General features: G+C 42.1%; 1 protein-coding gene across 3 annotated transcripts in view; it reads left to right on the top strand.

Moving 5' to 3' along the window:
• Positions 1-17406, top strand: part of LOC105491715 (VPS39 subunit of HOPS complex) — a 47033-nt gene that overhangs the window by 16500 nt on the left and 13127 nt on the right. For all 3 annotated transcript variants that reach the window (XM_011758320.2, XM_011758331.2, XM_024796351.2), the window contains 7 exons: positions 249-343; positions 1598-1696; positions 2092-2184; positions 4690-4873; positions 11111-11231; positions 11343-11463; positions 15394-15523. In XM_011758320.2, coding sequence (XP_011756622.1) covers positions 249-343; positions 1598-1696; positions 2092-2184; positions 4690-4873; positions 11111-11231; positions 11343-11463; positions 15394-15523 — 843 coding nt within the window. The remainder of the gene's footprint in view (positions 1-248; positions 344-1597; positions 1697-2091; positions 2185-4689; positions 4874-11110; positions 11232-11342; positions 11464-15393; positions 15524-17406) is intronic.

The raw sequence follows: 17406 nt of genomic DNA on the forward strand, positions 1-17406 counted from the left end.
GTGCCTGGCCAAGCTCAAATGTTTAAGGAAGAAAATATCCAAGTTTAGAAGACCAGGTGACCTCTTAAATGTTTTGTGCTGGTTATAGGTGAGAATGAATCATCTTAGTGAAACTGAAGGTACATCTTCAGCCAACATCTGCCATTTGCTTCTTCTAAATGTTAACACAGTTACTTTTTTTGCCTCGATAGTGGCTATACTAGAGAATTATTATCATTGATTCTGATGTTATACCTCCTCCCAAACAGAAAATAACATTTATGTCCATGACCTATTGACATTTCAACAAATCACTACGGTTTCAAAGGCAAAGGGAGCATCACTGTTTACGTGTGACCTCCAGGTAAGTTTACCCGAGATGAAATTTAGCTTTATGCTTTAATCAATACAGTCTTTCCTACATCATTCCTACCATTAGATGGGAAGAATGACATTGATGATCCATACCCAACGGAGACTCCAAAGATAATTTTAATTTTTTTTCCTGAGATAGAATCTTGTTCTGTCGCCCAGGCTAGAGTGTAGTGGCATGATCTCGGCTCACTGCGACCCCTACCTCTTGGGCTCAAGTGATTATCTTGCCTCAGCCTCCTCTGTAGCTGGGACTACAGGCATGCACCACCATGTCCAGCTATTTTTTGTATTTTTTAAATTAGAGATGGGGTTTCACCATGTTGGCCAGGCTGGTCTCGAACTCCTAACCTCAGGTGATCCGCCTGCCTTGACCTCCCAAAGTGCTGGGATTACAGGTGTGAGCCACCGCGTCCGGCCCAAAGAGAATACTTAATTGTGTCAGAGAAATTTCTCTATTGGTGCGTAACGTGAAGTTGAAGCGTTTGCATTCCCTGTGTGTAGGTTAATGAGAATCTAGTGCTATTGGCAAGAGACAACTAACCACGGACAAAAAGCTTGTCCTGGACAAGCCATTATTGGGAAAGCAAGACTGTAAAATATCATGAAGATAATTATAAGACATTAAATGGACTCTTGTTTTAAACAGATCACTGAGGTCTTTGTCATTAGGGACTTTTCATTGTTCGGAAAAGACATCTCTCTTTATTTTTGCCAATTTATCATTTTTGCATTCTTCAGAATCTGCCTCACCCGTCTACTCAACTTACCATTTTTTAGCATTTATGTTCTACAATGACACTGCATCATTTTATGCCTAGGAATATTCTTTTCCTTGCTCTTTAAAGGCTTAAAAGTGGGCTTGACGTCACTAGCACATGGTCACGCCTGACCCAGCATGCGTTGATGGCCAGGAGCAAGAAACATTTAAGAGAAAAAAAGGGGGGAGGAGTTATATAGGGGAAGGACTGCCCCAGGATTTTCTCCTCTGAATTGTGAATGTCCATGTGATTTGCTGGTGCTGTGGTCTTTGGCTGGCAGCCCTTCCGGAGGAAGTGTTCCTCAGTCGCTTGTTTCTTAGTGCATCTTAGAGAATGGTGTTCTGCTCAGCTTTCCTGGCAGGATGACTGTGTTACAGGGAATTTTCAGACTAGTAGCCATTTCAAGGTAGACAGTCTCTAATTTAGTCATCACTCAGTTAGGGAGAGTCATTGTATTCTCATTTGCTCTGTGTGTCTCCTCCCAGCACACAGAGACCGGTGAGGAGGTGTTGCGGATGTGTGTGGCAGTAAAAAAGAAGCTGCAGCTCTATTTCTGGAAGGACAGGGAATTTCATGAATTGCAGGTGAGTCCTCTGTTCCTTGGCCCATGGGTTGAGTAGGAACTGCTGCAGTAGCTCAGTTCTAATGAAGTTCAGGATTCCAGTCTTGTCGTTCTACACAGATGAATACTCTGGTATGAAGTGCGTGAGAGCTCGTTGATGCTTACTTGTAATATGATTCTACAGTGTTTCTACAGATCGGTTTATTTCAGAGTGGGTTTTCACCGTTTCCAAATGTACTTTGTCCAGTTCGTGGACTTATATTTTTGTTAAGGGTAGTTTCCCGGCCTTGTGCCCGTAGAATTGTGCCTGGTGAGGGCGAGGGTTGTTTTGCAGAATGGAGGTTGCAGAATAACAGGAAAATCATGATTTTTTAAAAAAATATTTATTTCATTCAGATCCTTGCTCTCTTTTTTCAGGGGGACTTTAGTGTACCAGATGTGCCCAAGTCCATGGCGTGGTGTGAAAATTCTATCTGTGTGGGTTTCAAGAGAGACTACTACCTAATACGGGTAAAACCTTATTATTTTGCAAATATCATTAGTTTGTCTTGGGAAAGATGATTATGTGCTCTGAACTCCAGGTCAAGAGACCACTTTAAGTAGAGCTTTTGGCATAACAGGATTTGTTATTTGTATGTGTAGTTATCATTCATGCTCAGCACTTTTCATAAATAAGATGTCTTATTCAGGACTATTGGGACAAATGATGAAGGCTGTTTACCTCTGTCCGGTGGATCATCATGGACTGCTGTCCTAAGGCTTCGGTGCTCAGGAATTATAAACTAATTTTAGCATAAACTTAAGTATTTTTAAGACTTTGAGTTTCATCTCCTGCCCTCCTATCTTTTTGTATATTTGTACTAAAAGTGATTTTCAAATTTCAAAAGCCACAAGTGTTTATTACAGAAAATATAGATAAGGAGATAAAGGAAGTACAAATCAACCTTAGTCCCCCCACTCAGAAATAGTCACTGCCAACTTTTTGGTATATGAGCTTCCATCCTATTTGTAAAAATACCATGTTATACAATTGTTTTATAACCTGTGTTTTCTCTTAACATAAGTTGTAAATATCCATGATGTTGTTTTTCTCCAATATGCATACTATATGTAGAGAAGATTGATACACTGTTCGTTTCATTGAATAACCTAAATCTCTTAGCTTCACACCCCTCTCGTAATTCAGACATGGCAATTCTAGAAACTTTTCTCTCTGTCTTCCACTGGGTGAGCTCTTCATTGTTTTTTTTTTGTTTGTTTGTTTGTTTTAGACAGGGTTTCCCTGTGTCACCAGGCTAGAGTGCAGTGGCAGGATCTTGGCTCACTGCAACCTCTGCCTCCTGGGCTCAAGCAATCCTCCCACCTCAGCCTCCCAGGTAGCTGGAATCACACACGCCTACCACCGTGCCCAGCTAATTTTTGTATTTTTTGTAGAGATGGGGTCGCAATATGTTGCATAGGCTGGTCTTAAACTCCTGGGCTCAAGCAGCCCTCCTGCCTCAGCCTCCCAAAGTGCTGGGATTACAGTCACCATGCCCGGCCCCATTGTTACTTTGTTAATATATTTGTGCCATCTTTGTATCATTTGAATATCCTAATTTTATCAGCATCAGAGTTGCAGACTCCAGGAGGAGTCACTGCTGTGCAACTGACTAAATAGCAATTAGGTCTATAGATGGTGAGAGAGCTCACAAGGAGTAAGGGAACTCAGCAAAAGCTGGAGTTAAGGCTCTCAGTTTTCTGACTACCTTGGATGCTGACATCACCTGCAGGGTGGGAAATCTTGCCTTAGGACCAGGTTATTCAGAAATTACTTATTTACATACAGTAAAATGTATTCTTTTTGGTGTACAGTTCTGTGTTTTGACAAATGCTTAGATTTATGTGACTAATGCCACACTCAAGATGCACAACACTACCATCACCCCCCAACATTCCCTCATATTGCCCCTTTGAAGTCACCTCCTTCTGTTCTCAGACCTGTGGTAACCACTCATCTGCTCTTCATCTCCTATAGCTTTGCCTTTTCCAGAACGTCATATAAATTGAATCACACAGTATGTCACCTTTTGAGTCTGGCTTCTTTCCCTTAGCAGAATGCATTGGAGATTCATCCATGTCGTTGTGCGTGTTAATAGTTTATTCTTTTTCATAGCTGAGTAGTAGTCCATGGCATGGATGTTTGTTTATCCATTCATCAGTTGATGGACAAAGTTGTTTTCCACTGGCGCGGTGGCTCACGTCTGTAATCCCAGCACTTTGGGAGGCCAAGACGGGCAGATCACGAGGTCAGGAGATCGAGACCATTCTGGCTAACATGGTGGAACCCCATCTCTACTAAAAATACAAAAAAAAAAAATAGCCTGGTGTGGTGCTGGGCGCCTATAGTTCCGGCTACTTGGGAGGCTGAGGCAGGAGAATTGCTTGAACCCAGGAGGCGGAGGTTGCAGTGAGCCGAGGTTGCGCCACTGCACTCCAGCCTGGGTGTCAGAGCAAGACTCTGTCTCAATTAAAAAAAAAAAAAGTTGTTTTCAGTTTTTAGCAATTTTGAATAAAGCTGCTAAGACATTTGCATACAAGTGTTTGTGTAAACATACATTTTCATTCCTGGGCAAATGCCTGGAAATGGGATTGCTGGGGCATATGATAAGTGTATCTTTAAGGGGCGTATGGTAAGTGTATCTTAAACTTTATAAGAAACCAACAAACAAAAAGGCTGCCCCATTTTGCATTCCCACCAGCAGTGAATGCGAGTTCTAGTTGCTCTGCATTCTCGCCAGCACCTGGCATTGTCAGTTGCCAGGCTAGATGCTTTTCTTTGCATTAGAGAACAAAAGAACGGGTTTTACATTGTGATAACAAAGCTTATTACAATGAACTCCGTAACATTTTCTTATGTCAAACAAGGAACATTATTGGCTCCTCTAGGTTTCGGGTTCTATCTGGATTTTTCCAGCCTGTATTCCTGCCTCTGGCTGGGGAATGCTAGGTGACTCACTCTGTTTCTTCCTATAGGTGGATGGAAAGGGGTCCATCAAAGAGCTCTTTCCAACAGGAAAACAGCTGGAGCCCTTAGTTGCACCTCTGGCAGATGGAAAAGTGGCTGTGGGCCAGGATGATCTCACCGTGGTACTCAATGAGGAAGGGATCTGCACACAGAAGTGTGCCCTGAACTGGACGGACATACCCGTGGCCATGGGTGAGACCAGCAGTAGCTGCTGTTTCCCACTTTGGGTTGGGGTTGTGTGCCATTCCTGCAAGAACGGAGTCCCATTCATAGCTTTGGCAGACTGCTTCACATTGTGTCATTCACTTTCCGTTCCCCTTCTTATAAGTAGATGACATTTTAGGGTCATTAAAAATGGGATAGTCTAGTTCTTGCAGGAAGCTGAGGGGGAAAACATATAAACAGAAATGTTTATTTTAGGAAGTGATTATCTACTGCTATTTTTTTACTTCTTAGTTTTTTTTTTCTTCCTCCTTTTTTTAAGAGTTTTGATTGTGACCTCTGGCAAATAGACTACATTTGGAAATGAGTGGAAATTCGTTGTATGTTCCTATAGTATGAGTAATTCCATATTGAAGGGTTTTTAATGTCGTAATTCCATGTTGAAGGGTTTTTCTATTGTTGCTATTTTGTTGTTGTTGTTGCTTAGAGGCACAGACAACATTTAGGTGATTTAGGTGTCAGTCTCTATTCTACGCATTAGGTGCTTCTGTTCTTATGCTTGCTTCAGGTTCCCAGCTCTCCACAGTGGAATTGCTTGGAAGCATATAACCACTCTTGCCTCATTTTATTTTCAGTCAGAAGAGTGAGTATTACTAAAATAGTTGCTGCTGTGAAGTGGGACATGCTGACGTGCTTTCTGTCTTTAAAGACCCCTGTCTCTGGAGACAAGAGTTACAGTCTTGGATAAAGAGATAAAACAAGGCACTGCTTAAGGTGTTAAATTGGATGAGTTAAAATTCGGTAGTTCAGGCCGGGCGCGGTGGCTCACGCCTGTAATCCCAGCACTTTGGGAGGCCGAGACGGGCGGATCACGAGGTCAGGAGATCGAGACCATCCTGGCTAACACGGTGAAACCCTGTCTCTACTAAAAAATACAAAAAACTAGCCGGGCGAGGTGGCGGGCACCTGCAGTCCCAGCTACTCGGGAGGCTGAGGCAGGAGAATGGCGTAAACCCGGGAGGCGGAGCTTGCAGTGAGCTGAGATCCGGCCACTGCACTCCAGCCTGGGCGACAGAGCAAGACTCCGTCTCAAAAAAAAAAAAAAAAAAAAAATTCGGTAGTTCAGGAAAAGGGAAGTTTGTTATCTAATTAGTCAGGAAGAAGTTTCATTACATAGGTAAGATTGGACTACGTCAGGCAGGGAGTTTGGAACCTGGCTTGAAGAAAAATTTCCATTCAATCTAGGCAGAAAGCGGTTTGATAAATGAGTGGAAGTCCAAAGACGTGCCAATTTGGGAGAGGGCATTACAGAGCCTGACTTAACACAGGTGGTCTGAGTTACAGAGCAGTGAAATAGGGCTGGTTGTTAGATGTCCGTGAGAAGGTCTGGGAGGCCAGTAGATTCCTAAATGGCAGAATGTCTTGATAAAAGCATCATGTTCTGGCTGGGCGCGGTGGCTCACACCTGTAATCCCAGCACTTTGGGAGGGTGAGGCAGGCAGATCGCCTGAGCTCAGGAGTTCATGACCAGCCTGCGTAACATGTTGAAACCCTGTCTCTACTAAAATGTGAAAAAAAAAAAAAAAAAAGCTAGCCGGGCATGGTGGTGTGTGCCTGTGGTGCCATCTACTTGGGAGGCTGAGGCAGGAGAATTGCTTGAAGGGAGGCGGAAGTTGTGGTGAGCCGAGATTGCGCCACTGCACTCCAGCCTGGGCGACAGAGCGACACTCCATCTCAAAAAAATGCATCATATTCTAGGGTGATTATTCTGGTTGTGGTTAGACATGAGTAGACCAGAAGGAAGAGAAATCAAAAGGTCAGTATTTTAGAAGGTCCAGGATTATGGATAGTGACAAGTTTGAGGGGCTTACGGGGCTCTATGAGAGGCTTCCTGATGTTCTAGGGGACCTTGTTTTCCCTTCAGAAGAGGAACGTTGGTAGATGAGTTTAAGAGGCATGTAATATAATGGTCAAGTGTGTTTCTGATTTTCCAGTGTGAGAGTTCCTGTTTTCCAACCTTCGTTAGTGCCTGGGGCCTTCATCGGTGCTTCTCAAAACCATGTCTGTGTCTTACTGCTGAAGTACATTTTGAGGCACTTGCCCTGTAAGGTCTCCTTTGACCCCCCGACAGGATTCGTCACTTCTCCTTGGTGCTTCCGTAACCCTTTCCGATATCTCTGTGATGGCAACTTGTCACACGTGAGCAGTCTGTCTCCTCTGTTCCTGTAGGAGCTCTGTGAGGTCTGAATGCATGTCTTGATCCACTTTGAGTCATTACTGCATAGTACAGTGCCTGAAACATCAGAGCAACTTAGAAAATGCTTGCTGAATAATTGCAGCATTATGCTTGTCAGTCATTATTTATATGCCTGCTGTACACCAGCCAGTCTCCCAAGTTTTGGAGATAAAGAGATCCAGACCATCTCTATTGTCAACAAAAGATATGACAACCAAAGGGGTTTCTGTTATAGATTACCTTTTTAATTAAATGAGAACGTATTCAAGTGGGCCAGATTTTAAAAGGAGAAAGAAATTTTACTTATGTTTTACAAGTTAGCACTAAAGAGAATTGTACTAACTTTTCAAAATGAGGCCAGCATAAAAAGAAAAGAAAAAATTCAATATAAAACAATACGCTTTTAATTTTATTTTTCTGGTAGGATGAAAAATATCAGCCTAATAATAGCAGTAGCATTCAAAATGATAGAACTGCAACTTAGTTCTCAGGTTACTCATTTCTGAGTTCCCTCCTAGCTTTGAAATTTGATTGTACTGTTCATTGATAGTATAAATTGCAAATATAATAGGAAAAACTTTTTATCAGAAAATGGATAATTAAACCAGTGCAGCAGCTCATGCCTGTAATCCCAGCACAATGGGAGGCTGAGGCAGGAGGACTACTTGAGCCCGGGAGTTTGAGACCAGCCTGGACAACATAGTGAGACCCTGTCCCTACAAAAAATAAATTTAAGAAATTAGCTGGGCATTGTGCTGCACACATGTAGTCCCAGGACTTTGGTGGCTGAGGTGGGAGGATTGCTTGAGCCTGGGAGATGGAGGCGGCAGTAAGCCGTGATCACACCACTCACTGCATTCCAGCCGGGCCTGCAGAGGGAGACTCTGTCTCAAAAAAAAAAAAAAAAAAAAAAAAGGATAATTAGGAATATAAATTCATAGCAGATTAGACACACTAAGAAATTATTTTTATGAATATATTCTTTGAAGTTAAACTTCTATGTGGTAATTATGCATGTAGTGGTTTGCTTTTTACTATTTTTTTTACTTTTAAAAACATTTTTATTTTTAAATGTAAAAAACACATAACATACAATTTACCACCTGAGCCATTTTTAAGTGTATGGTTAAGTGGTATTAAGTATGTTAACATTGTTGTACAATAGATCTTCAGAACTTTTTTAGGTTTCAAAACTGAAACTCTATACCCATTAACAACTCCTCAGTTCTCCCTCCAACCCCTGAAGCCGCCATTCTCCTTTCTGCTTCTATGAATTTGACATCTTCTAGATACCTCGTATAAGGGGAATCATACAGTATTTGTCTTTCTGTGACTGCCTTATTTAATTTATCATAATGTCTTCAAGGTTATGCTTTCCTTTTTCAGGCTGAACCTTAAAAGGGTAATATGTATTCCACTTAAAATTTAGGTAATAAAATAATTACTTAAAAAGGTACTATTCCACTGTATGTATACACCACATTTTTTTTATCCGTCTATCTGTTCATGGATGGTTGGGTTACTTTCACCATTTGGCTACTGTGAATAATGCTGCTACGAACATGTGTGTGCAAATATCTCCTTGAAATCCTGATTTTCAATTGTTTTGAATATATACCCAGAAATGGGATTCCTGGACCATATGGTGATTCTATTTTTAATTTTTTGAGGAACGACCATACTGTTTTCCATAGCAGCTGCACCATTTTACAGTCCCACCAATAGTGCACAAGGGTTCCAGTTTTTCCATATTCTCATCAACACTTGTTATTTTCTTTCTTTTCTTTTTTTTTTTTTAATAGTAGCCATCCTAAAGGCTGATAAGGTGGTATCTCACTGTGGTTTTTTACTAATTCTTGAGATAGTACAGAATATAGTCATAGAAAATACTTCTATTATCTCTAAGTTAGAGAAATTATGTTTCATATAGTATACAAACAATAAATTTATTTTACAGTTCATTGTAAGGTAAAGCAGATCCTTATTCAATCTTGTTCTGAGATTTGTGTTTTTAAAGATATGCTTTGTGTTGCTTATTTTCTAAATTCCCTCCATTTATGTTAAATCTCCTTCACCATACAACTTCTCAAATATTGGAAGACTTGATTTGCAATGATTTTATGGTTTTGTCAGCTCTGCTTTTTGCATACTGACTTCATTAGCACCGTGTGGAATTGTTCTGCTTCATCCAGCATGTTAAGCTTTGGAGTGTCACATGCTTGTCAAAAAGTATAGAAAAAATAGTGGATTTATTAAAAGTTATTTTCAAAAGAGAGAGGAAGAGTGAAGAAAAGGAGTATAACCCAATAATTTGTACTGGATCAGAAGGGTAAATTTGATGTTATGGATAGATGAATCAAAGGTGTTTTTTTAGATATAATAGAGGAAAACAATTGTAAGACTTCACAGCAAGTATCAAATAGAAATGCCTACACTGAGAATTCTGTCCAGCCACCTTCTCTGTGTACCATTAAGCCGTTGTCTTAGTTCATTTGTGCAGCTATAAGAGGATACCACAGGCTAGGTAATTTATAAAAAACAGAAATTTGTTTCCTCACAGTTTTGGAGACTTGGAAGTCCTAGATCAGGGTGCCAGCATCTGGTGTCTGATAAGGGCCTTTTTGATGCTCCTTCACATGGTGGAAGGAGAAGGGTAAGAGGAAGATAAGCTCTGTGTTCTCACATGGCAGAAGAGAGAGAACCCACTCCCACAAGCCCTTTTCATAGCACATTAAACTGTTGATGAGGCTGGAGCCTCACCACCTAAACACCTCCCATTAGGCCCCACCTCCCAACACTTTTGCACTGGGGATTAGGTGTCCAATGCATAAGTTGGGGAGGGAATAAAAACAGTCAAACCATAGCAGCCATCAGGTGGAGCATCACACCTTTTCTCCGTGGAAATCTCTAGCAGAAACAACATTGGCTGGAAATGTGGAACTCTTCCCTTAGAATAATTTTAGGGAGAATAGAATTTGCCTTCCCTGCCCCCCTTCCTTTTTATTTATTTATTTATTATTTTTATTTTATTTATTCATATTTTGAGACGGTCTCACTCTGTCACCCAGGCTGGAGTGCAGTGGCGCAATCTCGACTCACGGCAAGCTCTGCCTCCCGAGTTCACACCATTCTCCTGCCTCAGCCTCCTGAGTGGCTGGGACTTTAGGCGCCCGCCACCACACCCGGCTAATTTTTTTGTATTTTTAGTAGAGATGGGGTTTCACCGTGTTAGCCAGGATGGTCTCTATCTCCTGACCTCGTGATCCGCCCACCTTGGCCTCCCAAAGTGCTGGGATTACAGGCATAAGCCACTGCGCCCGGCCTCTTTTCCCCCCTTTCTAAGAGAATGAAGGAAGAGGTTCTGTTACCTGGTTCTCCCACTGATGCATTGTTACGGGCAGCTGCAACTGGCCTTTGTCTGGCCTGGCTTTGTGACTGATGAAAAGGGAGCAAGTGAAACTTTTATACAGTTCTTTGGGGAATAAGGCAGGAGTGGGATCAGGCGACTGTCAGCACAGCTGATGTGTCTTTTTTGTGCAAAAGATTTCTCTTATCATAACTCAAGCAAAGCAATTTTTTTTCTTTTTCTTTTTTTAGAGCCAGGATCTCACTGTGTCACCCGTGCTGGAGTGCAGTGGTGCAGTTATGGCTCATTGCAGCCTCAAACTCCTGGGCTCAAATGATCTTCGCACCTCAGCCTCCTGAGTAGCTGGGACTACAGGCGCGTGCCACCACACCTGACTAATTAAAAAAAAAATGTTTTTGTCAAGACAGTGTCTCACTAAGTTGCCTAGGTTGGTCTCAAACTCCCGGCCTACACGACCTTCCCACCTCAAACTCTCAAGTTGCTGGGATTACATGCCAGTTCTTTTTTCTTTCTTTCTGAATCACAGTGTAAGATCCTGGCTTGATACTTGACTAGTGGACTTTTTAGAGATCCATTTAAATGTATCTTAGAATGGGCAGCTGAAACACTGCATAAACCCAAAGCCTTAGACCGCAACAGCTGCTTTATATGTTCTCCTTCACAGAGCACCAGCCTCCCTACATCATTGCAGTGTTGCCTCGATACGTGGAGATCCGAACATTTGAACCGAGGCTTCTGGTCCAGAGCATTGAATTGCAAAGGCCCCGTTTCATTACCTCAGGAGGGTAAAGAATTTCTTTTTTTACTGTGGCTATATATTATCCCAAAATTGTAAAGTCACCTGTGTCATCACAAAGCCTGTGATCTTTTGCTAATATTCTTACTCTTGCCTCCAGATCAAACATTATCTATGTGGCCAGCAATCATTTTGTTTGGAGACTCATCCCTGTCCCGATGGCAACCCAAATCCAACAACTTCTCCAGGACAAGCAGTTTGAATTGGCTCTGCAGCTCGCAGTAAGTCTCGTTCGTGACTAGTCTGCCTTCCTTATTGTTCTTGAAAGTAGGTGATTTGAGTGTCAATGTTCATATTTGTTTTGGATTAGTAGACTAAGCACATAGCTGAAAGTCCGGGGCCTTGGATACTAGGTCTGACTCCACCGTAAAGTATCTGTGTAACTCTTAAGTGATTTTACTTTTTCACTTTATCTGTCCAATGTAGAATGAATATCAGTTATAGTAATAGTACCTTGTAGAATTGATGTGAGAGGCCAGGAGCGGTGGCTCACGCCTGTAATCCCAGCATTTTGGGAGGCCAAGGCGAGCAGATCACCTGAGATCAGGAGTTCGAGACCTGCTTGGCCAACATGGCAAAACCCCGTCTCCACTAAAAACACAAAAATTAGCTGGGCATGGTGGCAGGCACCTGTAATCCCAGCTACTCAGGAAGCTGAGGCAGGAGAATTGCTTGAACCCAGGAAGCAGAGGTTGCGGTGAGCCGAGGTCATGCCACTGCACTCCAGCCTGGGTGACAGAGCGAGACTTTGTCTCAAAAAACAAAAAAAAATTAATGGGAGAATAAAATAAAGATAATGCAGACATTAAACTCTAGTAACAATCATAAATATGCTGTTATAGTCAAGTTGAATGCAACAACTAGAGGACCCCTCAAAATTCCCTTCCACAGTAGACGCCTATGTTTGGATAAGTAGGCTTTCTTTTGATATTCTGAAACTGCTTCAAGTTGTTGTATTCAGCCAGGCTGCAGTCTTATATTTATGATACTTGCTGTAATGTTTGCAAGGGATCTTGTCCACAGCAAAATAGTGACCACCTCTTGTTCCAAGGTTGATGTCAGAGTCTGTGTCTTGTTATTTTAAACATCCTTAGTGATGATTATTGTCATCTGTAGGGGGTGGATTTGCTTTTAGGAAGCAACCAAAAGACATTCTGAGCCTAACCTAGTTGTTAAACCAGATATCGCTACTTTATGTATTTGGGGGTTTTTTGAGTTGTTTTGTTTTGTTTTGTTTTGTTTTGTTTTGAGACAGGGCCTCACTCTGTCACCCAGGCTGGAGTGCAGTGATACAGTCTTGGCTCACTGCAGCCTCAACCTCCTGGTCTCAAGTGATCAGCCCACCTCAGCCTCCTGTATTGCTGGGACCACAAACATGTACCACCACACCCAGCTAATTTTTTTTATTTTTTGTAGAGATAGGGTCTTACTTTGTTGCCCAGGCTGGCCTTGAACTCCTGAGCTCAAGTGATCCTCCCGTCTCAGCCTCCCAAAGTGCTGGGGTTATAGATGTGAACCACCATGCCCAGCCTCAGATAGTGATACTTTAAAGAAGAGATTTTTATGAAGATGATAGTAATAAAACTGAATTTCTAGGGTATCTTGTAAACAATTTCTGAAAGGAAAGCAATTTTTTAGAATGCAGATACTTTTAGTTATCTATGGTAGCTACTCGTGAAGAATATTTACTTTGGATATATATGTTCTGGATTTAAAATAAAAATCTGATAGTCTAATAGTGTGACATAGTTAATATTCCATAAGGATGATTGCTTTCTTGGAGCACTGAATTTCAGCATCTTACTGTTTTTTTTTCTACTCATGCATTGTCCTGTATTATTTTATTTTCATTTTTAAAAATAATACAATTGAATGCCCATGAATGCACCATCCTACCCAAGAACCATAACTTTTATAACTTTTTATAGTCCTTCCCATCCCATCCCTCTGCCTCTCCTCCAGATGTAATCATTATCCTAAATTTTGTATTTATCATGACCTTACTCTTTTACATATACATTTAAAATGTATATTTAATATATAAATGTATGTTTACATGTAAAATATGTATTTAATGATTAAACACATATGTTTAATCTTTTACATATATTTAATATATGGAAGTATGTATTTAGTTTTTGAACTTTATAGAAAGGTTACGCAGTAGGAAACTCTTTAGTCTATTTTTCTCAGCAGGAAGGTCTCAGAGTCTTCTCAGTGATCTTCCTAGTTCAGGTTGTTTAATCTCAGGTAAAGAAAATGGAAGTGGGTTCCTATTTTTCCTTCTCTTTTCTAGGCTCATAGTTATTTTGTGTTCTGCCCTTTTTATGACAAAAAAGGTTTGATTGACATCATCTTAGTCCAGGAAAAACCTATCTTTTATTTTAATAGATAAGCAAACATAATAGAACTTTCAGAGGGAAATTACAAACTAAACTTTGGCATTGATAAGTCCTGGAGCCAAGTGTCAGAAAGGGACAGTTCACTGTGGGCTAGAAAAGGCATCCTATGGCTAGACACTTGAGTTGACCCTTTAAGAATATGTTAGATTAGGATCAAGAGCAGGAAATGGAGCATTCCATTCCAGATGGAGAGGAAGTTAAAGAAGTGAAAAGTGTGGCCTATGTCTATCACATTTGGAGCCTGTCCTGACTGGAGAAGAAGGTGTGGCATAAGTGTTCGGGACTCAGCTAGATAGGGAGGCTGGCACCAGGTTTTGGAAGTCTTTGAAGCACCAAGCAGGAGAGCTGAGAGCAGGGACAGCCACATGATGATGGCTTGGACTAGTGTGGCGGTAATAGGAAAAGAAAGGAAGGGGGGAAATTGAGAGACATTTTGAAAGGAAAAACTAAATTTGATAAAGATTGGCTAAAGAGGTATAAGGAGAAAATAGGTTATGAGGAAGAAGCAAAGTTCATAGCAGCTGCATTTGTTTAGCTTTTACTGAGACTAGGACCTTTCCCAACTGTGCCAGCTATGCCAGATGGCTTTCTTTTTTTTTTTTCCCCCAAGACAGAGTTCAGAGTCTTCCTCTGTCGCCAGGCTGGAGTGCAGTGGTGCAATCTTGGCTCACTGCAACCTCCACCTCCTGAGTTCAAGCAGTTCTCCTGCCTTGGCCTCCTGAGTAGCTGGGATTACAGGCATGTGCCACCACGCCCAGCTAATTTTTGTGTTTTTAGTAGAGACGGGTTTCACCATGTTAGCTAGGCTGGGTCTCGAACTCCTGACCTGAGGTGATCCACTCACCTTGGTCTCCCAAAGTGCTGGGATTACAGGCGTGAGCCACTGTGCCTGACCCAACCCATCCTTTATGTCTCAGATTAGGTTCCTCTTGGAATCCATGCTGGACCTCTGACTCAGACTGGATTGGGGACCCCTCCCACATGCTTGTCATCACTCTTACCCTATTTTGTTTTGATTTTGTGTTTTTAAACTAAACTAGGTTTTATTCAGATTTGACCAGTTTTTCTATTAGTGTCCTTTTTTTCTCTTCCAGGATCAAATCCAGAAATCAGATTGCATTTAGTTGTCATGTGTCCTTAGTGTCCTCTGGTCTGTGACATTTTATCTTTCCTTGTTTTTCATGACCATGACAATTTTCAGGATTACCAGTTAGGCATCTCGTAGAAACCCTGTTGTGTTTTAATTGCGTACTTAGCAGTCTTACGGTTAGATTGTAAGGGCAGGCTGCAAGGCGGATACCATGTGGCTGTCTCGTACACTTTGTTTTATTTTTTATTTATTTATTTATTTATTTTGAGATGGAGTCTCACTCGGTCACCCAGGCTGGAGTGCAGTGGCATGATCTTGACTCACCGCAGCCTCTGCCTCCTGGGTTCAGGTGATTCTCCTGCCTCAGCCTCCCAAGTAGCTGGGACTACAGGCACTTGCCACCATGCCCGGCTACTTTTTTGTATTTTTAGTAGAGACGGGGTTTTACATGTTAGCCAGAATGGCCTCGATCTCTTGACCTCATGATCTGCCCGCCTCGGCCTCCCAAAGTGCTGGGATTACAGGCGTGAGCCACTGCGCCCGGCCTTGTCTTGTATGCTTTGGCGTCTCTAGCTCCTAGCATCTTCTCTAACATCAAGAACATACTGAACAGTATTTGTTGAGTGAGTGAGCTCTTACCTATTCTACTTCGTTATTAGGAAATGAAAGATGATTCCGACAGTGAAAAGCAACAACAGATTCATCACATCAAGAACTTGTATGCTTTCAACCTCTTCTGCCAGAAGCGTTTTGATGAGTCCATGCAGGTCTTTGCTAAACTTGGCACAGGTAACAAGTGGTGAGGCCTTCATATAAGGAACTGGTGGAGGAGGGGAGCCTGAAAAGTATGGGAAGAAATGATAATAGACTTCTGAGAATGGAGAGAGTTTAGGCTCATCTAAATTGATCCTTATACCTAGCAAGATCCTGTGGGGTGGCCATAGTGGTTACCTGTCTATACTCCTAATCCTGTGAATCTGGTCTTCTCAATAAATGTGGACTCCCAGTTTTCCAGTATGATATGCCCTTGCCATTAAAGAAAGGTAGCAGCAGGTCATTCAGTTCAACAGATGGGTATTTGATCAGCTAGTGTTTATTGAATGCTGTTCTAGACCAGATTCCTTGAATTAAACTGCAAATCATTTTTGAGAGCCAACACAGGGCAGTGCCATGAAGCCCTTCCTTTCCTTAGTGTCCTGAAACCTCTCGACGTGAGTGTAGTGGCGAGGAGCAGGTGCCCTGGGGTCTGCCTCAGATCCGGCAGAGTACTGGACCTCTCTGTGTTTCTGCTTTCTCCTCTGCAAAAAAGAGATGATCATACTACTACTTACCTTAGAGTGTTGCTGTAAGGATTATATGAAGTGCTTTGAACAGTGTGTGGCACTTAACAAGTGCTCCGTAAGTGTTTGATGTTATTAGTATTGAATATCATTACTGTATATTCAAAACTGTATATTCCAGTTTTGCTTAATTTGAACCAATCTATATATATACTTGGTTTGACTCTGTATCATACTAGTTAGTATCTCCTCTTCTCCTCTTCATTGCTTTGCCTTTTTTCTACTATTCCTCAACCTTGGCCAGTAATGAACTGTGGTGACTCCCTGTATCAGTCAAGATTCTTGGTTGTGAGCAATGGAGACCAACTCTGGATCGTTTAAGTAGAATCTGGATAAATTAAGCAGAGTTTATTGGAACGTTAGGGTAATGACAGTTGGAAGAACCCATAAAATTGATGGGAGATTAGGTGGGGAATAGATGGAAATGAAGGGAGCTCTGGAGCCCCTCCCAGCTGGAAACAGGAAGCCACAGAATGATCAGTTTGCAGCCAGGACAGGCTGGGCCATCCTGCACTAGCATAGCCACCTCCTTAGCCGTTGCCACTGCCACTTCCCCTGTTGTTGCATCCCTGATAAAAATTGCCCCCTACGATGTATTAGCTATCTAATGCTATGTCACAAATCTCCCCAAAACTGTATGGCTTAAAGTAACCGTAGTCATCCATCTCTGTTAGTACTTGTTGGTCAGGAATTTGAGAAGGGGTCAGCTGCGCTGTCCTTGCTTCGCGTCTTTCAGGCAGTTGTAGTTTTATGTCAACTGGGCTACCATCATTTGAAATCTGGACCGGGCTAGAAGATCCACTTCCAAGCTGGCTCACTCATATGGCTGACAAGGTGGTGCTAGCTGGAGCTGGGGGCCTCAGTTCTTATCCAAGTGGGTCTCTCTTCAGAGCTGCTTGAGTGTCCTCATGCGTAACAGCTGGCTGTTTCTGGAAGGAGTGTCTAAGGGACCTAGGCAGAAGCCTCAGTGGTCTTTTGTGACTCTCACTCCTGCTATATTCTGTTGGTTTATAAGGGTCCTGCCATGTTCAAGGCAAGGAAGTTCAGACATCGCCTCTTGATGGAGGAGGGTCATGTTACCTATGAGGAGCACATAGGATGGGATGTATGATATATGTTGGTGTGTACCACACTGCTTGTATCCTTGCATCATTTTCTCCAGATCAGGGGATCTGATTAGCCAGGATTAGGTCATGGTCTGACCCCCAGACTCTACCAGGGGTGGAGAAAGAGGTTTGGCTCCCCTCTGCTTCTGAAGGCAAAGGTAGGTCCCTAGAGCTATCCTCCCACCAAGACTCCACATAGCCTGGAAGAGAGAACTTGCCCTTATCT

This window comes from Macaca nemestrina, chromosome 7, assembly GCF_043159975.1.
Source record: "Macaca nemestrina isolate mMacNem1 chromosome 7, mMacNem.hap1, whole genome shotgun sequence".
NCBI lineage: Eukaryota > Metazoa > Chordata > Mammalia > Primates > Cercopithecidae > Macaca > Macaca nemestrina.